Raw genomic sequence first — 20,941 nt, 5'->3', positions numbered from 1 at the left:
GATTTCCAGAGCAAGACCGCTCCCAGTGCTACAGCTTCCTAGCCTGTCTGTGCCGAGGTCTCTGCTGCCCTGGTCTCTGTCCCCGAGGATGGGGGAGCTCGCAGAGCCTCTGACACTCAGACAGAGGGCTGAGCAACTCCCCAGGTCCAGAAAAGGTGTCCTCTGTGGCTTCTGGAGGGATGGAGGGTGGAATGGGACGAACTGTGAGAGCTGAGTCAAGTCTTTGACCTCTGTCCTCCCTTGGGAGGAGCCAGGGTGGGGGCAACAGTATCAGGAGAACTCCAGTGTGGTGAGTGAGGGAGGGAAGGGGGGACCACACTAGGGTATCCTTCCATGGGGAAGAGGCGGGGCCCCATCCTCAGCACGGACCCGCTAACATAAGGCTCTTCCTAGAGTTTCATCCCAAATCCACCACAGGCCCAGGCCACTGGGGGTAGTTGGTGAGGTGATCCCGGCTTCACAGTTGATTGCGGTTCCGTTTGGGGATGATCTTCCGGTAGGTTCTGCGCTCTGAGATGTTGCGCTTGACCTTGGCCGTGGTGGGGGCCTCATCCTGGTGCAGCGATGGGCTGGAATGGGACTTCTTTAGGCTGGGCTTGGGCTCCTGCAGGCCTCCAGCTTCCCTCCCCAGCTGCTCTTCCCACAGGTCCAGGTCTTCTGACGGGCAGTGCAGACGGGCCACAAGCAGCTGCAGGTAGGTCTCATAGCGGGTTTTCTGGAACACATATGGGTCCCACTGCTTCAGCAACACCCCAGTTCCAGGTCAGGAGGGGGCTGGGATGGCGAGGGACAGACAGATAACACTGATGCTACAAGGACAGAGACTTCAGAAAAAGGGCTGGGCCAACAGCTAGCATTCACCTGAACAACGATCTCTGCAGATTCTGCCCTTCCCCAGGTGTCTTAGAGTTACACCCATCAGCCTGGCCCTGTTCGATACCGCCAACACTGCCTGGTGCTGTAACTAACATCTCTGGAGCACGTTACGTCGCTAAGACACTAAAAGATCCATAAGCTACTAGGCTAGAGATCTGTGCAGCACTGCACTCAAACAGCACACATCTGTACGCAGCCCTCATTGAGTCTGAACAGCATTTTAACAACTGGCATCTGGAGAGCATGGCGCTAACTACCCTCATCTGCTTAACACTGCTCGGCCCCGTAACTAGCATCCTTCAGACACAGTTCCCAGTTTGCTCAGTGCTTTCCCACCCACTGGGTCCTCATCCACGCCCTGCGAGGCTGGGTGGGAGTCATCGCTGTGCTTTATAAAGAGGGAGGGTCAGTGTTAGTCGCTCAGTCGTGTCTGACTCTGCGACCCCATGGACTGTAGCCCGCCAGGCTCCTCTGTCCATAAGATTCTCCAGGCAAGAATACTGGAGTGGGCTGTCATTTCTTTCTCCAGGCGATCTTTCTGCCCCAGGGACTTAACCGAGGTTCTCCTGCATTGCTGGCAGGTTCTTTACCATCTGAGCTACCAGGTAAGCCCACCAGGGAGGGTCAAGGCCTTGCTAAAGGTCCCAGCGAAAGGTTGGTCAGCAGTGGGGAATGGCTGGAGTGCTGCAGGCAGGGCTGGATCCTATCAGCCACCCCTGGGACCCTGGTGAAGTGGCATGCTCATGGCCATGGATACAGCCAATGCCCCAAGAGGAAGAGCTAGAAAAGGAGGGTGAGGATAGTGCACGGCTGATGGGCACAGACAGGAGGTGACAATGACGCTTGCTCCCCTCTCCCCTCTCTGCCCCTGGGTGGCCTCTGCCCTCCTCTCTTGTCACACTGCCCCTCACCCACTCTCCTGCTGAATTTGGGGGCAGGATTGGGGGTGGGGTGAGGAAAATATTTCAGCATCAATCAGAGAGCTAATAAAGATCATTCCTTAGTTACAGCCATAAATGAGGCATGGATGTGATCAGGTCTCATGAAAGTATATCAGGTGTGAACAAGTTTAATCTCTCTGTGCCTCAGTTTCCTCATCTGTAAAATGAGGATTAGTGTCCTTACCCCAGAGCAGCTGGATGACTAAATAAGACAATCCATGCAACAAGCTTTAGAAATACTATTATAATAGTACTAGGTAGGTATGAGGGGAAATAATTCTGTTAAAATAGTTTTTCCAAGACTTCCCTGGCAGTCCAGTGGTTAAGACTCAGCACTCCCAATGCGGGGGTCATGGGTTGGATCCCTGGTCAGGAACTAAGCTCCCATGTGCCAAAATGTGTGGCCAAGAAAATTATACACACACACACACACACACACACATATACACGTATATATAGTGTATATATATAATAATTGGGCTTCCCAGGTGGCTCAGATGGTAAAGAATCTTTCTGCAAAGCAAGGGACCTGGACTTGATCCCTGGGTTGGCAAGATCCCCTGGAGAGGGGAATGGCAACCTACTCCAGTATCCTTGCCTGGAAATCTCATGGACAAGGGAGCCTGGCTGGGGGGCAAGACTGAGCAACACACACACACACACACACACACACACACACACACACACACACACACGCACACACACGAGTGTTGCCAGACAAGCAGCTGCTGTGTTCCAAGGACAAGAGGTGAAGTGGCCTGAGAGCACACAGACACACTCACTTGTGCAGGTGTGTGCACACATTCGTGTGTGTAGACCGTTCACACAGGGCTGGAGTTCTCACGCAAGCCCCTCCCCCTGCCCTGAGCGGCTGGGAGCCAAGCCTGCAGGGACAGCCACGGCCATGGGAGGGCGGCAGAGGGTCCAGGCAGAGGGCGAGACGGCAACCTCACCTCGTACTCCAAGTACTCCTTCCGCACGCGGTAGTCTTCCAGCTCGCGGCTGCGGCCTCGCCGCTCGGGTAAGTTCCTCTGTAGATCCAGCAGGTCGTCAGAAGCAGCATCCAGGCAGTTCTCGTGGGATCGATGCTGCTCCTCCTGGGAGCGGGAGGCGGTGCGGGGAGCTGTTTCAAGCCCTCCCTCTCTGTCCCCACCATCCCAAGACCTCCCCTCTCTGTTCCTGAGCCCAGGAGTACAGCTCCATCCTGACCCAGGGGCCCAGATGTTCAGTCCAGCCCCTGTCCCCCACTTCTCCTAGGCCAGGTGCACAGCCACTCATCTCCCTTCTAGTCCTCCAGGGTGTATCCCACCACCACATCCCGCTCCTCCCTCAGGATCAGGTCTTACCAAGGAGCCCTGGGTTGGGCCCACAGGCAGGATGGGCCGGACGAATTTGCGCTGGGAGCCCACCGCGGCAGGGAAAGGCGGAGCTGAGTGCGTGGCGGCGGCTAGGTTGATGCGCGAGATCCAGGAAGTCATCTCCTGGGCAGTGCTGTGGGCAGAGAGAACGGTCTGTGCCTTGGACCACAGAGTGCTAGCCTATCCCCGCCCTCCAGCCTCTGGTGGTCAGCACAGGCACCTGGCTACAAAAGCCAGAAGTCCTGCCACTAGCTGAGGTGGTTGCCCCCAGCTGGTGGTTTTTCTCACCCAACAGAGGCAAATCTGGGAAAGCAATAGAGTTTATGTTTAGTTAGTCGTGTCCAACTCTGGGACCCCAAGGACTGTAGCCTGCCAGGCTCCTCTGTCCATGAGATTCTCCAGGCAAGAATACTGGAGTGGGTTGCCATGCCCTTCTCCAGGAGCTCTTCCCGACCCAGGGATCGAACCCAAGTCTCCTGCATTGGCAGGTGGGTCCTTTTCCACTGAGCCACCAGAGAAGCCCTGCTGCTGCTGCTGCTGAGTCACATCAGTCGTGTCCAACTCTGTGCGACCCCATGGACAGCAGCCCACCAGGCTCCCCCGTCCCTAGGAATCTCCAGGCAAGAACAGTGGAGTGGGTTGCCATTTCCTTCTCCAATGCATGAAAGTGAAAAGTGAAAGTGAAGTCGCTCAGTCATGTCCGACTCTTAGCGACCCCATGGATGCAGCCTACCAGGCTCCTCCGTCCATGGGATTTTCCAGGCAGGAGTACTGGAGTGGGGTGCCATTGCCTTCTCCGCAGGGAAGCCCAATAGTTTATATCAAACGCCAAAAAATGATCAAGTGTTCGTAGCTTCCTGGAATCCTCTGGAACTGGGAGGCTTAGTCCAACTTTCAAGGAAGAGGCGGTCCCAGGGATAAAATGGGCTTAGGGCGGGGGATGGAAGCTGGAAGTTCCCCACTCCCCACCCTTCATGTGTTTCGGACCCACCAGTGACACATCTCAGGTCAAGCCTGCACCTCCCTCCAGGGTGGGGCCAGCACCCGTCAGAGGATGAGAGGTTCACAGGAGGAAAGCTGGGGCCTTGCTATCGCCCATCCCCGCCCCCGACTTACGGTGCCTGGAAGAGGTAGAGGCGCCAGTCGGCCGTGCGCAGCTGGAAGACATGTGGCTTTTTGGTGTAGTGGGTGGCGGGGGTGGCCAGTGAGTGGTGCACCCCCACCGGCTCATCCACCATCTGCCCCACCAAACTCTCCCCATCAAGGCCGTGGTCCTCTCCCTGCCACAGGGCAACAGAGGCTCAGAAAAGAGGTTTCCATCAGCTGCCCACCCTCCTACACTGCCCATCAGGGGTGAGGACACCTGCCTTACCTTCAGGAAGTAGAGGACCATCCCTCGAAGTAAGGTGTGGAGCATCTTCCAGCCGCGCTTACCCCATGGCGCTACCCGGGAAGCAGAACACGAAGGTGGGTGATGATCCCCCCCACCACATCCAGACCCTCAGAGGCACACCATCTCACCACCTCCAGTCCCTCCCCAGGTGCACAGAAACACACAGAAGCACACCAACACAACAAAACACAACCGATCACAAGCAGGCAGTACTGTGTCTCACACACACGGGCAATCACGCTTAGATACCGAAACAGAGCTACTTACGAACAATAACACAAGTAGGTGCTTATCCAGTCCAGCTCCCCTCAAACACGCCCACCCACAAGCACAGCTCTTCTGGGACCTCTTTCTAGTCCCATCCAGAGGATGGGACAGGGGCTCAGAAGCTAGGGCTGAAGGCCTGCTTCCCCATGGTCACCTCTTGGCCTTGCTCATGTGGCTTCTCACGACCAAATGCCAGTCCCCTAGCTGGTCACCACAGCCCCATCCATCTGGGACCCCATTCCTGCTCTGGTCATGTGGCTTCCTGCTCCAGAGCCCTCAATGGTCTGCAGGATGAAGCCCAGTGCACCTCGCGCCGTCTTTTCTCTCACACCCCACCCTGTGCTCTTTTCCTGGTGGGGATCTTTCTGCAAATAACGAGACCCTCTTTTCCTCCAAGGTTCAGCTCAGAGACCATCATGTCCCAGAAACCTTAACTATCCGGGCTCCTGCATTCTACCCCCAAACAAAAACAGAAGCCTCACCCTCCTCCACACCCCATACCCGATCGAGACCTCCCTGCACTATGCAGCTAGCTCTTCTGTTTATCCAAGACACTGCCTTGTTTGTCTAATTCCTACCTTAGCACAGAGGCCCAGGGGGCGGGGGATCCCTAGGTTTGTCTTGTCTCTGCATCACCTCCCCCACCCCAGCCCCGAGCTTACAGTCACTACTGAGGAAGGACCATGGGCTGCCCATCCTCCACCCATGCCATCTCTCTGCACACCCACACACACATCGGCTCAGGACATCGTGTTCCTGGGCAGGGCGCTCTGCACACACTGGTAGACAGATACACGACAGTAGGCAGACACTCACTCTTCTTGCCATCCGCATCCTGGTGCATCTTCCGGGCCAGGAAGCCCTGCTTGTAGGTGGGCACCGTGGGGTCCTGGACCAGCTGAAGGAAAGGGTTGCTCATCTTGCCAGCCGGCGGAGACGGCCGGGCCTTCTCGGGCCTGGCTGTGTCTTCTTCATCCCTGGGCATCAAAGAATCGGGCTGGGGTTGCTTGAATGGGCAGAGGCCACCAGGAGGCACCCCTGCCTCAGGACCCCACCCTCTCTCTTGCTGGGCAGCCACACCTCAGGACCCCTAAAAGAAGCCCTCCTTCAAGGTCAGCCCATCAGTTCCTCTCATCCCCATGCCCTCATGGCCTCTGGCTCCTCCAGGTGTTGCATGCCCCCCTGCATCCTCTCTGAGACCAGCCTGATGCCCTGCCTCTGACTCCACCCATGCAGAGGGGAGCACTGTCTGGGACCCTGAACTCTCCCATTGGGCTGGGCGGGAGGAGGGCGAACAGGGGAGAGGGTGGGAAGGGAAGATGGGTCTCACTTACACGGCCCACTCGAGTTTCTCACTTCGGATAGACCAGTAGAGGGCCTGGAACAGAAACACACAGCTGGGCCGGAGAGCCTCAGGCCAGGGGGCCCCTACTCTGGCAGAGGTAGGACGGGCATGCTGCCACCTCCATCCCAGTGTTGCTGCCCTTCTGCCCTGGGCAGCAAGCAACCCATGGATCCATGCACGCAGGCAACAATTTATCAGGCATCAGCCATGTGCCGGGCACTGTGCTGGGGGCTGGAGACACAAGGGTGAACAAACCAATCCCTGTCCTTCCTTGAGCTTTTGTTTGTGCTCAGTGTGACCAACTCTTTGTGACTCCAAGGACTCCAGCCCGCTGTGTGTGTGTGCTTAGTTGCTCAGTCGGGTCCGACTCTTTGCGACCTGATGGAATGTAGCCCGCCAGGCCCCTTTGTCCATGGGGATTCTCCAAGCAATACTGGAGTGCGTTACTATGCCCTTCTCCAGGGGACCTTCCAAACCCAGGGATCAAACCCAGGTCTCCCGCATTGCAGGCAGATTCTTTACTGTCTGAGTCATCAGACAAGCCCATAGCCTGCCAAGCTCCTCTGTCCGTAAGATTTGCCAGGCAACAATACTAGAGCAGGTAGCCATTTCCTCTCCAGGAGAGCTTCCCAACCCAACGATTAAACCCAGGTCTCCTGCATTGCAGGTGGATTCTTTACCATCTGAGCCAGTAGGGAAGCCCTTTCCTTGAACTTAGTAAGGCCTGAACTAGTTCCCTGAAGGGGAAATGAATCACCCACATACCATCCTGCCCAGAGGGATCTGAGGCAGTAGGAATGGCTCACTACAGAGCAGTCAGCATTTGGTGAGTGAATGAATAAATGAGATGCCATGACTTTGAAATGACATGACTGAGAGTATGCATGTTCACGGGGCTGGCTGGCTGGCTTCTGGAGCTCTGGCCACACCTAGCGGTGGTGCCATGCAGATACTAAGTGTTCAGTTAATGTTTGCTGAATAGACAGGAGAATAAATACTGTGACTGCTTATAAAAGCAGCCTGTGTGCCAGGCCCTGGACTAAGCACTTGACTACCTTAATTTCATCATGGTAACAACCCTGCAAAATGGTCACTCACCCTGGGAGAACTTGCCTTGGCCAAAGTGTAAGCTGCCCAAGGCTAGAATTCAAACCCTGCAACCTCTGGCTCCTGAATCGTAGCTCCAGACTTTCACCACGTGAAGCTTTACACCAAGGACCGAAAAACCAGTGCTTCTCAGACCTCACAGGCCTAAGAGTCACCCAGAGGCATAACGGAACAATGTAGGGGCCCAGCCCGAGATTTGATTCAGTGGATCTAGGCCAGGGGGATGTGAATTCACACAAGCTGATACATTTCAACGGGACACTGATGCCGCAGGCTTGGCAGTATCACTTTTAGTTCCCTTCAGTAAAGAAGGCCTGTTCTGGGATTTCCCTGGCAGTCCAGTGGTTAAGACTCCATGCTCCCATTGCAGGGGGGACAGGTTCGATTCCTGGTCAGGGAACTAGATCCCACATGCCACAACTAGAAGATGTTGCTTATTGGTGACAAAGATCCAGGACAGTCAAATAAATAAACAAGAAATTATGTTTTTAAAAAGGCCTGTTGTCTCAAGGATGTCTTGGCAGAGCCAGGCCCGAGCTCATGTTCCCCTTGGGACAGTGAGCTGAGGCTCCAGGCCCCACGTGGACCCCGTGCCATACCTTGAGCAGTTCTTTGGGGAAGTTTCCGCCATCCCGCAGGCCGTTCAGGTTGGTTATGAATTCCTGGCAGCTCATGCTCTTCCCAATGTTCTGTGGCCAGAAATGTGGAGAGGGGGGCAGCTGGCACACAAGTCCCACTCCAGCAGCAAGACCCCTGGCTGGCCACCCTGAACCTCCCCTCCCCCAGGGCCCTCCGTGACCCCATCCCAGGCCTTGGTCATGGTTCCCCTCTCCCAAGACCCCCATAGGCTCTCACCTGTCCATGCAGGTCCGTGTTAAGGAGCATGATGGCGCAGGTCAAGGTGTGCACACAATCTGCCCCCGCGGAGAGAAAAGGCCGTTGGAGCTGGGACTCCTGCATTGCCTCTGTCTACCCTGGGTGGGGGGACCTCCCCAGTGCTTCTGGGCCCCCACGGCCCCCCAGCACACTCTCACCAGTCACCACCCAGTGAACCGGCCCCTCCCTACCTACTGAGGAGAAAAGCCCAGGGTTGCAGTGATGGAAGCGCTTGGAGAACTGGTAGAGGATCCGCTCTCGTTCCTGGGTCTCCCCACTGAGCACCAGGGCCTGGAGGAAACCCCTGGAAGGAGGGCCCGTGTCCAGGCAGGGCCCAGCAGCCTGAGCTCGGGGCCAGCCAGAATCCAGCTTCTGCTGGTGGTGCTTTCCCCCTGTCCCCCGCCCCGCCGGCCATCCCTCCTCCCCAGAGAAGGCCCCCAGGTGTTACCGAAGTGCACGGTCCAGGCTCTGGCCTCCGAACTGGAAGAAGGACAGGTATGCCTCAGCCACGGCCCTGCTGAAGTCATTGCTGCAGAAGGAAAGTGGGGATGAAGCCTGGGCAGGGACCGGCGGGCCTCCTGGGGCCTGACAGGGGCTGGGGGTGCGATCAAAGGAAAGGCACAGCCAGGGTGGACCCTGGGGCCCCAGAGGGCACTGGCAGCCCCTGGGACCCCATTGGCGCTGAGCGGTAGGGACATGGGGTTGGGGTAGGGGAGGCAGGTGGCCAGGTCTGGCAGCTCTAGGCAGGGACTGAGGGTGGTCCAATGTGACTAAGAGAAAGAGACAGGCACAGCAAGGGTCTGGGGGTGAAGGGAGAAGGGTGCAGCGGACAGGGCAGGAGTGAAGGCATGAGAGGTCAGTGGTGGGGGGACACAGGCAGCAAGGATGGCCCATCAGTGGTCCTCCCCATCCTGACTAGACATCCAGCCTTGCTTGAGTTCAAAGCCCCTTACTTCTTCCTCAGGTAGGCGGCCACTTCAGACTTCCGGAAGCCCTCCAGGTGATAGAGGCGAGAGGCCAAGTTCCAGGCCACCTTGTCAGTCCTGACGCCATTCGCCAGCCTGTCTCCAGCCGGGGGCCTCTGGCCTTCCTCTGGGGGTTGCACTTGGGGCATAGGGCTCCCAGGAAGCCTGTAAAAGTCCATGAGTGTCCTCAGGCTCCCATTTGGGATGGAGACAAAGGGCTTCTGGGTCAGGTGTCCTTGACGTCAGTTGGGGCAGTAGGGGGCAGTAATGCTCAGAGTCCATGCTCAGGGCGGGAGCTGGGGCTACCTTCTACCCTCAGGGAAGAGTCTGGGTCACAGCCCGCCTGACCTGACCTGGGCACCAGGAGGGCCCAGTGTGGGCAGTATCCACAGCACTAGCAGGGGCTGGAGCCGAGCTTGGTGCCAGCGGATTCTCAGGTAAAGCACAGGGATGCACTGAGCCTAACTCCCCCTTGGCGGCAGGTGCAGCCCTCTGAAGACCCTGTGGTACTGAATCCACCCAAGGAGGGATAGGCTTACCTCCCCAAACCCCAGCAGCCACCTGTGTGCCTCACCTCTCCTGCCCTCCCCGTCAGGCCTCCTTGCCCGCCTTCCCTGCCACCAGCTCCAGCCTCACTCCTAGATCTGCAGCCAAGGATGGTGCAAGGATGAGGCGAGAACCGAAAGCTAGACTGGCTTTAGGGATGGTGATAGCTGGGGTTGCCACAGAGGTGGTTTCAAACCCTTGCCCTCCTATATCAGCTGCTCTATCATATAGAAGGGTCTCACTGCAGGGGCTTGGATGGGGACCTACAAAGGTGCCCAGGCCCAGGAGACCCCTGGGCAGACTCAGGGAACACTCAGAACCTCAGAAGTCACCAAGACCAATCTCCATCTAACTACTGCATTGTCCCTGCAACACTGCAACCAAGTACTGGGCTATCCTTGTTATTATCATCCAGGTTGCTTCCCAGGTGGCTCAGTGGTAAAAAATCTGCCTGGGTCGGGAAGATCTCCTGGAGGAGGAAATGGCAACCCACTCCAGTATTCTTGCCTAGAAAATCCCATGGACAAGGGGAACCTGGGCAGGCTGCAGTCTATGGGGTTGCAAAGATTCAGACATGACTAAGTGACTGAACACATGTGCACACACGTCATCCAGGTTACCATAGTTAGGGAGTTGCATAGAGAAGCAAAACTTATCACAACACGAAAGTGTTCACCAATGGACTATCCACTTAAAAATTTGGCTGGACTTAGTAGTCCTCTCCACGTAACATAAACATATGTCTCTGCCCCCATCTGGGTCAGTGACTTTGCTGATAACTTCTCCCTACTTCCTGAGGCTCATCTGCATCCAACAAGGCAAACATAATGGAAATCAACTGAAAAGTGACATTACAAATCTTGCCGAAAAAACATAGGATGTTGTGAGGTCCATGAAAGTAATACTAGAAGATTCCAGGGGTCACTTGGGACGCCAGAGACAAGTACAGGAACAGGAAGGGTTATTCCAATGAACAACTGAGGAGGAGGAGGAAGTAAAAATAATGACATGCTTGTCACAAGTAAAGAGAACTACTTGGGGGACTTCCTGAGAGGTCCATCGGTTAAGACTCCACACTTCCAGTGCAGAGGGCACAGGTTCAATCCCTGCTCAAGGAACTATATCACACACGCCTTGTGGTACAGCCAAAAAAATGTAAACAGAACTACTTGGATAATCAGCTGCAGAAGCCCTCAAATACTTTTACCAACATGACCTAGTCAATTAGTGTTGTTACTAAAATAACATCTAGATAGGGAGGCACTTTGAGGGAAAAAAAAAACCCACAAAGCAAATATAATCTGTTATGGAACTGTATACTTTAAATGGATGGATTGTATGATATGTGAATTATATCTCAATAAAGCTGTTATTAATCTTCCCGACCCAGGGATTGAACCTGGGTCTCCTGCACTGCAGGCAGATTCTTGACCATCTGAGCCACCAGGGAAGCCCAAAATAAAGTAATAAATAGACCCTTATGACCTCACTGTGAAAGTTAAAGATGAATGAATGACATCTCACTGGGCCAGCAAATTAGGCTAGGAAAATGAACTTCCTATATTGCATTAAATATAAGATTAAATAAATTTATTTCTGTAATATTTAAAACATCAGTTAAACCTTTTTCATTATCTACTATGAAAGTATGGCTTGCATTTTAGGTAGATTTACTTTTATTTGGGGTTGAATTAAGGTTAATTTCTGGTACAATGAACACTCTCTTTTTAGATACTGAGAGACTCTTCTGATTACTCTGAACATCTCCCAAGACCGTGTAGATTTCTAGCGGTGGAAGAAAGATGCTTCTTTGGTTTCTGATATTGCCTGAGGTTCATCATCACTCAATGACATTCAGATCGGAGTAGAGTTAACCTTCCAGTCAGTGTAACACCTTCCAGTTAGTGTAACACTTAAACCATTACTGGTGTTCCCTGATCTCTTTCACCTGACCTCAATTTGGCCCAACAAAATCCCTTTCCCATGGAGAGATCCTACAGGCTGACAGGCTTCACGCAGTATCCTTGGAGCAGGAGGACATTTAGGTGGATTTCCAGGTGGCCTATTCCTACCTCGGCTCACAGTTCTGGGGTCATTCAATCCTGCTATGGACCCCAAGATCCACCATTCCTTGGGTACCATCAAACTTCCCCCTGCCACTCTGTGAGGGAGAGAGATCTGAGTCAGCACTCTGGGCCTCCCAGTCACATCTGCAAATTCACAGTAGCATGTAATTCCCATACCACTAGCTCTGACCTTCCCTCCTCCCAGACCTGCCTAGCATGACCCCCATTTTTTGCACACATGGTCCTGGTCAGGTTCACTGCACAAGCCCCTGGTCGTCTCCTGCTGTCTGGTAGTGGACATTTCTCCCTGGCTGTCCCTTGGCACATGCAAGTCCTGCCCTATGAGTACGACCGTCCGCTCTCTGGTTTCTTTTGCTTCCAAACCCTCCACTCTATAATCCCGGCTTATATACGTCTATGCTAGGTCCCAGTGTGCGTTTCTCATGTCACCTCACACAGGTCAGAAAGGCCATCATCAAAAAGTCTACACAGGTCAGAAAGGCCATCATCAAAAAGTCTACACAGGTCAGAAAGGCCATCATCAAAAAGTCTACAAACAATACATGCTGGAGAGGATATGGAGAAAAAGGAACCCTCCAACATTGTTGCTGGGAATGTAAATTGGTGCAGCCACTATGGAGAACAGTATGGAGTTTTCTTAAAAACCTAAATATAGAGCTACCATATGATCCATCAATCCCAGCCCTAGGCATACATTTAGAGAAAGCCATAATTCAAAAGGATATATGCACCCCAATGTTCACCACAGCACTATTTACAATAGCCAAGACATGGAAGCAACCTAAATGTCCACTGATGAATGGATAAAGATGTGGTATACACATATATACACATACACACAATGGAATATTTCTCAGCCATACAAAAGAATAAAATAAGCCATTTGCAGCAACGTGGATGGACCTAGAGATTATCATACTGAGTGAAGTCAGACAACTATTGTATGCTACAACTTATATATGAAGTCTAAAAAAAAAAAGATACAAATGAATTTACTCATAAAACAGAAGTGGAAAAAAACTCATGGTTACCAAATGGGAAAGAGGGGTAAGAATAAATGAGGAGTTTGGAATTAACATATACACACTATTATATATAAAAGATAACCAATAAGGACCTACTGTAATAGCACAGGAAACTATTCTTAGTATTTTGTAATAACCTATAAGGGAGAAGAATCAGAGAGGGTATTCTTAAATGCCTATATGACTAGGAGGCAGAGGGCGGTTAGAATGACACTTACGATTTTGCAGAAGTCAGGCAAGCGTCAGGTTGGCTGGCTCCGGCCTCCGCAGTCCTGGCGGGGCTTAACTCTACTTCCTTCCCTTGGGTTGGGGTCTCTCCTGCCTCCTCTTTTTCCAGGGAACCTGGCTCTGCCCCATCTGTCTCCAGGAATGAAGGGCTTGGAGCATCTAGTGTCCACTTGGGAAGAACACTGCCTGGGGGGTGGCCCTGCAGTCGCAGGCTGCCTTCCCGGGAGGAGACAGGGCTGGGCAGGGAGTCGGGGCCTCTGACCCCAGACTCAGGGCTGCTTGGCTCCGGTGAAGAGGCTGGGCTCCCCCAGGGGTGGCCAGGGGCCACGGTGCAGGGAGCAGACTCCTGGACACACTCTGTATCCCTGTCACCTGAGAAAGAGCATGGAATGAAGCTGGCATGGGGTGAGGGGCAGGCTGCAGGCCAAGGGGCCTGGCAGAGCCAGGGAACAGCCTGGGCTGTCATCACTAGCTGGTCCCCCCTCCCCTACCCCCCCCCCGGGCTCCTCCCTGAAACTGCACATTCTGTCCCTGGTCATGGGGCAGTGACCTCCCACACATGGGGCAGCAGGCAGAGAACTCCAGCCCCAAGGCAACCAGGGGTTCAAGGCTGCTAAACCATGAAGATCCAGGAATCCGAAAGGCTGGCTGTTTTGTTGCTGTTCAGTCGTTAGGTCGTGTCTGACCCTTTGCGTCCCCATGGACGGCAGCACGCCAGGCTTCCCTGTCCTTCACCGTCTCCCAGAGCTTGCTCAGACTCATGTCCATTGAGTTGGTGATGCCATTCAACCAACTCATCCTCTATGAACCCCTTCTCCTCCTACCTTCAATCTTTCCCAGCTTCAGGATCTTTTGCATCATTTCATCATTTACTCCATGAGATGGTATTCTACTTATGTATTAAAAAATTTTTTATTCTTCATTTACTCTATGAGCATTTTATTTTTTTTTAAATTTTAGTCTTCATTTACTCCAAGAGATGAGTATTTCATTATTTACTTTTTTAAATTTACTTTTAATTGGAATATATGGGGGTGGCAGGGGATGAGATGGTTAGATAAGCATCACCGACTCAGAGCACACGAATGTGAGCAAACCCCAGGAGACAGTGAAGGACAGGGAAGCCTGGCGTGTTGCAGTTCGTGGGATCCCAGTCAGACACAACTTAGGGACTGAACAATTGCTTTACAATGTTGTGTTGGTTTCTGCCATACAAGAACATGAATCAGCTGTAGGTATACATATGTCCCCTCCCTCTTGAAACTCCCTCCCACTCCCCACCCCATGCTGTCCCTCTAGTTGTCATGGAGCACTGGGTTGAGCTCCCTGTGTTATACAGCAACTTCCCTTCAGCAGAGACGGTTATTTTAAAACCCATTGTATTGATGAGGTTACAGAGGCAGACACAGAGTTTAACCCCAAGTCTGTCTGGTTCTAATACAATACAAGGGGACTCCTTACTGACATCCCTGGGATCCAAGAATGGCCTTTGTCCCCACTCCCGATCAAGCCCTCAGCCACTTGATTTCCCAGACTCCACACTGGATCTCACCTCTGTCCTGGGAGCTAAGAGGCCCTGGGGGCCAGGAAGGAATGACCTTGGTTGGCCAGCCCTGGGTGCTGGGCCCGACCTGTTGAGAAAGATAGAGGTACATCCATGAGGCCTGGAGACACTGAGAGGTGTAGGGAGCAGTGTAGCAAGGGGAAGATGGGGAGGGAAGCAGGACTATAAGTATACAGAGCCCTCCCTCCCAGCTGTCCTCCCCCATCCCAGACCACACTCCCTGACCTGGGCCTCAGATCAGTTATGGGCACCCTGGATGGGACCCACATCCTAGGTGGGCTGGTGCTGGGCCCCGGAAATCACGGGGCTCATGTTCCCTCTTTAGAGATGGAAAAGGTGAGGCCCAGAGAGGGGAAGTGACTTGCCCAAGGCTGCACTGGATGTGTGGCGGGGCTGCTGTTATATTCCACATGTTCCGTCTCCCAGCTCAGAGTTTCGTCCACACAGGATGCTGCGGGCAAGGCAGGGTCAAGGCTGTCTCTCAGAGAACTCTTAAGGAAGAAAAGGAGGAGAGATTTGCCCCAGGGAAACTGCTTCCAGAGCTTTTCCCACATCCCTCTGGCCTCAGGGCCTCATCCTTACTCACTGATTTCTAGTCATCTCTGCTCTGTCTGCTCAGAATGGGCCCTGCTTCCCATGGCCCTGCTCAATGAGAGGCTGTGCTGGAGGGAAGGTCAACAGCCCCCAGACACCGGGCTGGGCTCTGTCATCCCAGATAAGAGCAAACTGCCAGCTCGCAGGACAGGGCTCCCAGGCCTCCCTCTGAGGACCTCAGGGGGGCCTGGAGCAACCAGGTCCTAGAACACATGTCACAAAACAGAGCCACAACCGCCCCCAACTCCACCCCAGCCTGCGGGTGGAGAGGCCTTGCCAGTGTTCACAGTTCCTCAGATCTTGGGGTCAGAGTTCTTCCCCATTGTTCTCTGGGATCACAGAGATTAGAACGTTACAGCCTGGCTCTGCCATCTTGAGTCTCCTTATCTCTTAAGCAGAGGCCTCCCTGGGGGAAAAAAGTGCTCACAGAACTTGTCCCCGTAACTTGTGCTAGTTGATATCAAGGACCTCTGCCATTGTCCTGAGGGCCTGAGCTGGTGAAACTGAATTCGATGAAAGATGCTAAAAGTAACAAAATGCTGCAATCTCCCCCAAACAGAGAGGACTCTTAGAGGAGACATCTTCCCAGCCGGAGAAGAGGTCACCCCTGCAGGTTGACCCCTGCCCTGTTACAGTTAGGACCTTCTTCCAGGTGGGAGGCCAGAGTCTAAAGACTGGCCTGGAACACGCTGCAGTGGGAGGAGCTACTTGTCCTCTAAATGTGTCCAGACGCAGTGCCTTAGAGCTGGTGAGATGGAGACATTTGTGCCTTAACAAATGTCATCTGCTTAACAACTGAGCATTGTCATCGTGCTCAGCTGACATCACGGCTCCTGTAAAATACCCTCTACTTCTGAAGGCCACCCTGGGCCTGCCTTTCTGCTCTGTTGCTCACCAAAAGGAAGAGAGTTCTGGGCCCAGTGATGGCAGAGGAAGGTCCTTCCTTCTGTCCATGTTCCCAAGCACAGCCCAAGGGTTGGTTTTCGGGGCTCAGTTTACCTCGGTCTCCTCCTGGCTGGAAGGTGCTGCAGGAGCCCCCTCGGGGGTGTCCACCACAACCCAGGAGAAAGAGTGTGGCCTGTAGGTGGGCACAGGGAATGGAGGGGTGGTGTGCCCGCTGGACTCTGCTGTGCTCTCCCCCAGATCCGGCTCATCGCCCAGCTCCCAGGGCACTCTGCCTCCTGGGGGTGGAGGCTCCAGGGTCTGCGGGCTCTGGGGCCCAGTCCTCACATCTACATAGGAGTCCGAGAAGCCCCAGGAAAAGTGCGTTTCAGATGCACTGGTGTCCGAGCAAGGGCTCTCCAGGAAGAGTGGGTTGTCAAAGAAGATGCTCTCCTCCTCGGCACTCCACTCAGGAGACAAGTCCAGCGTGCCCTCCCTCGGCCATGCTGGGTTCTGGGTCTCCCCTTCTGGCCCGCTGCTATCTTCCCCCGAGGCCTCATCTGCATCCAGGGGTGGGCTGGGGAGGAGGCCCGAGTTCTGGGGGCCAACTGGGCTGGAGGGAAAAGTGGGGAGGTCAGCAGGGGATGCGGGAATGCAGCATCTCAACTCAGCTCTGAGCCCTTCTGTCTTCTCCAGCTCCTCCTCCAGGTCTAGCACGCACATCTGGGCCTGCAGGATCCCCGCCCAGAACACCACCTGTGTGGACGTGCTCTGGCTCTGCCCTGGGCTCCCTGGAGGCTGGTTGTCCCTGGGAGACCCGGGGGAGGTGGATTTTTGTCCTGCCCGTTCCTGGGAAGAGCCGCTCCCCACGTGCATGGGCTCTGGGCTGGAGCCCTGGGGACAAACATCGTGCCTCACGGCATCAGGAGGGACAGAGACCCAGGTCTGTTCCCCGTGAGGTTCGAGAGGTTCAGGGTGGCCACAGGTCTCCCCTAGGTGGGCTTCCGAGTGGGGCTGCAGGTTGTCTCCCAAACAGATGTCAAGGATTTCCACGGGTCTGGGCTGGCCACAGAGTCCGTCGTCGCCCATCATCCAATGAGCATATGCTGCGTTAGAGCCTTCAGGAGCATCCACCTTCACAAGCCCATAGTGTGGATTAGAGGAAGCGCTGGCCAGGGGGGCAACCGGGACCCCGCATGTACCCTGGAAGTACCCAAAGCAAACTCAGGTTAGCACTCGGCTGTCAGCCCCTGGAAGCACACAAATGGCAAGTTACATATGGTTTTGAGTGCCTGCCACATTCACAGCCCAGGTCAAGGGCCACTGCCCTCGACACGGAGGCAGGGGTGAGGAGTGTACCATACATGCTGTCTGACCCATGACTGCAACTGCCTGTCCCATGGGGGCACCTGCCCCAAAGACACTCAGCTGTTGGCTGAAGGTGGCTCCGGTGGCTGAGCTGAAAAAGATGAACTGAGCACACCAGAGCCTTCTTTGGGGTACCTGGATTGGAGAATGTTGAGGCTGACAATGTTAGTAGCAAGAACAAAAGTCACAAATGTCTCCAATTAGCAGGAAAGCAAAGGCAAACCAAAAAAAAAAGAAGACACGGAAACCAATGTATGTGGGAGCCAAACAGTCAAGGACTAGAGGTGAAAGGAATGAAACAGACTCAAGAGAGAAACAGGCAGCCATGGGAGAAAGGCCATGGCCAGTCTTGTTTCCACTTCCCGAGGCTCCAGCCTTCGGGGCCTGCATCCTTGCAACAATGAACCGGCCACTTCTCAGTTACAGCCATGCAGTCTGGCCTAGGTGGAACCAGGAAGAGGAGCACCAGCTAAGCTCAGCCTGGGCTCCTGCAGGGAGGGCGGGGCAGGGTGGCGTGGGCTTCAGCCCACAGGAAGATCCAAGCTGCATGGGGAGGAGACCACTGCCTTCTTGGTGACTGGGGGCGGAGGTGGGTGGAGAAAGCTGGGGATGTCCACCCATGTTCCCTTGGGGCTCTACCACATCTGTTCAGAGCTGCCCAGTGCATCAGCCACAGTGGCACTCTGGACGGGGCCTAATGGTATGCAGCCGAGGATTCTCACAGGGAATTTTCTAGAAGACATATCTCCATCCCCTGCATGTGGACTTCAGGTTACACAGCTTTTGGGAGTGGCTCTACTACTTTAGCAGAGAAGGCGATGGCACCTCATTCCAGTACTCTTGCCTGGAAAATCCCATAGACGGAGGAGCCTGGTAGGCTGCAGTCCATGGGGTCGCTAAGAGTCAGACATGACTGAATGACTTCATTTTCACTTTTCACTTTCATGCATTGGAGAAGGAAATGGCAACCCACTCCAGTGTTCTTGCCTGGAGAATCCCAGGGATGGGGGAGCCTGGTGGGCTGCCGTCTATGGGGTCACACAGAGTCGGACACAACTGAAGCAACTCAGCAGCAGCAGCAGCAGCAGCAGCAGCAGCAGCAGCAGCAGCAGCAGCAGCAGCAGCAGCAGCAGCAGCTACTGCTTCAGAACAACTGTCCTGTTCTGATCCTGTGGACACTGTGAGACTCGTAACTGGACCCATTTCCCTCCCAGTACTGGCCCTCAGGAAGTGTAGGTTAAATCTGCAGGCCCTATGCACGTATTTCCAGGGTTAAATGCACCCCAGGGGACTTTCCTGGTGGTCCAGTGGCTAAGACTCCATGCTCCCAATGCAGGGGGCCTGGGTTCAATGCCTGGCCAGGGAACCATATCCCACTTGCTGCACCTAAGAGTTCACAAGATGCAACTAAAGCTCCCATTTGCTGCAACTATTTCTTGGTGCAGTCAAATAAATAAAAATAGAACAATAAATGCACCCCAGACCGCGTCACATCTTTCATTTTCCCTTTGCCTTACTTTCCTCACTCATATATGTCTACTTGGAGGACTGTATATACATTAAGCTGTTTTTTGAAATATCTGGGGGGAACAAAGGCACAAGTAAACACACACATATCCCTGCTCCTGACTTGCAACCATGTGTGATTTCCCAATACCCACTGTCCACCTACTTCATGGTCCACCAGGAGACACTCAATAAGGGGGAAGTCTCAGAGACAGGGAACCAAGGCTGGGTGGGTTCCTATTGTTTAAGGTCACCAAGAAAGCACAACTGGGTACTGTTCCTTCTTTCAGGAGGTGCCAGGGAAAAACGAGACAGGACCAGCGTGAATTTCAGTTTCTTATTCCCCTTGAGAGCATCCTCCAAAAAGTCTCTCAAAACCAGAATCCTTTTCTGGTTTTTATTTCTCCCTCTGTCCCAACCCTCACATCCCTCACTGCGAGCACAGCAAGAATCTGTAATTGCCGATCTGTGGCCTTGGGATTCTGAAGCTTTAGGCCCCAGGAAGGGCCCATTTACCACTGAGTTCTCAGCCAGCCTCCCCGGTAGACTGGAACTTCCCAAGAGCTGAGGCCACTTCTTACTTTCAGTCTTGTATTTGATGCTCTGAATCCAATCAATTTGAAATCTGCTCTTCTTATGGGTCTCCAACTCTTTTAGCTCAGCCTCAGTCATCATCTGGGACTTTCCTGGTGGCTCAGATGATAAAGACTCTGCCTGCAGTTCAGGAGACCCAGGTTTGATTCCTGGGGAGGGAAGATCCCCTGGAGAAGGGAATGGCGACCCACTCCAATATTCTTCCCTGGAGAATCCTATGGACAGAAGAGCCTGGCAGGCTACAGCTCATAGGGTCAAAGAGAGTCAGACATGACTGAGCGACTAACACTTTCACTTTCAGTAATCATTTGAGCATCTTCCTCTCCACCCCATACCTTCCCCAGGTTAAAGGCTGAGGACTCGTACGGTTTACTCTTTAAGTCCTCGGCTGGCCTCAGGGGCAATCCCTGGCTACCTTGATCCCCACAAGCAGCTGTCCATTTTCAACTCTTCCCCTCTCTGGGTGAGAGCCCTGCTATGATCCTATCTCCAAGGGGGAGAGAACGAGTGAGGTCAGGACCCACCATCTATATTTGCGCAACCCCTCTGGAGCCAAGCTCCCCTCCCTAGGCCTTCCTGGAGAGTGACCAAGTATAAATAAAGAGGTCAGACACCCCCCACCCATGCACACACACACACACACACACACACACACACACACACACACTCTGCAGGCTTCTCAAGGAAACAGCCCTTGAAACTGTTAATTGCTCAGTCGGCCCGACTCTTTGCAACCCCATGGCTCCGTGGACTATAGCCCACCAGGCTCCTCTATCCATGGAATTCTCCAGGCAAGAATTTTGGAGTGGGTTGCCATTCCCTTCTCCAGGGGATCTTCCTGACCCAGGGATCAAACCTGGGTCTCCCGCATTGTAGGGAAATTCCTTACTGTGCCACCAGGGAAACAGCCCTTACGGTATGGGAAACTCAGGAAGTAGCTCCATTTATGAGATAGAGAGCAGAGGTGCAGGGAAGCACCTCCATCACAGACACCTGAACTCGGGGCACCCCCAGCTCCCTTCCCAGATCCCTTGACCATCTCTCCCTGCCAAGACCTGGTCTGTTTGTGTCCAGCAGGCTCCCCTCCTGAGATGCCCCCTCTCCAGTCCTCACTCCTCCACACATTCTATCTGATGTGTTGTCGACCTTAGGAGCGCATCCCTGTGGGCACCACAGCATTCTGCCTAAATGACTTGAACTCCCCTCCTCTTGTTAGTGAATTGCTTGACAGCCAAGTTCAAATGGCAATCATGGGAATGGGAAACGATGGGCAGGGGGTCGGAGGAAAGTGTGCCCTGCAATTTTTAATAAGACAGGAGTGCCACACGTCCCTCTTTGCCACAGTGCTCAGTCACTCAGTCGTATCCTACTCTTTGTAAGCCTGTGGACTGCAGCCCACCAGGCTCCTCTGTCCATGGG

At 53.9% G+C, this 20,941-nt stretch overlaps 1 protein-coding gene across 1 annotated transcript; it reads right to left on the bottom strand.

Annotated features, from left to right (window-relative positions):
* Positions 1-457: 457 nt before the first annotated feature.
* PSD4 (pleckstrin and Sec7 domain containing 4) lies at positions 458-17,161 on the bottom strand. Its single transcript, XM_052648971.1, has 16 exons — positions 16,172-17,161; positions 14,944-15,069; positions 14,567-14,645; positions 13,005-13,386; positions 9,117-9,293; positions 8,612-8,692; positions 8,355-8,467; positions 8,143-8,201; positions 7,887-7,976; positions 6,170-6,213; positions 5,652-5,812; positions 4,548-4,618; positions 4,292-4,455; positions 3,164-3,308; positions 2,771-2,914; positions 458-715 (listed from the first exon to the last, which is right to left on the bottom strand). The coding sequence occupies exons 1-16, from the start codon at positions 17,144-17,146 to the stop codon at positions 458-460; spliced, it is 3,069 nt and encodes a 1,022-aa protein (XP_052504931.1). The 5' UTR covers positions 17,147-17,161.
* Between the last annotated feature and the right edge of the window lie 3,780 nt (positions 17,162-20,941).

Source organism: Budorcas taxicolor, chromosome 11 (assembly GCF_023091745.1).
Source record: "Budorcas taxicolor isolate Tak-1 chromosome 11, Takin1.1, whole genome shotgun sequence".
Classification (NCBI taxonomy): Eukaryota; Metazoa; Chordata; class Mammalia; order Artiodactyla; family Bovidae; genus Budorcas; species Budorcas taxicolor.
This window is presented reverse-complemented; position numbering and strand designations above follow the sequence as displayed.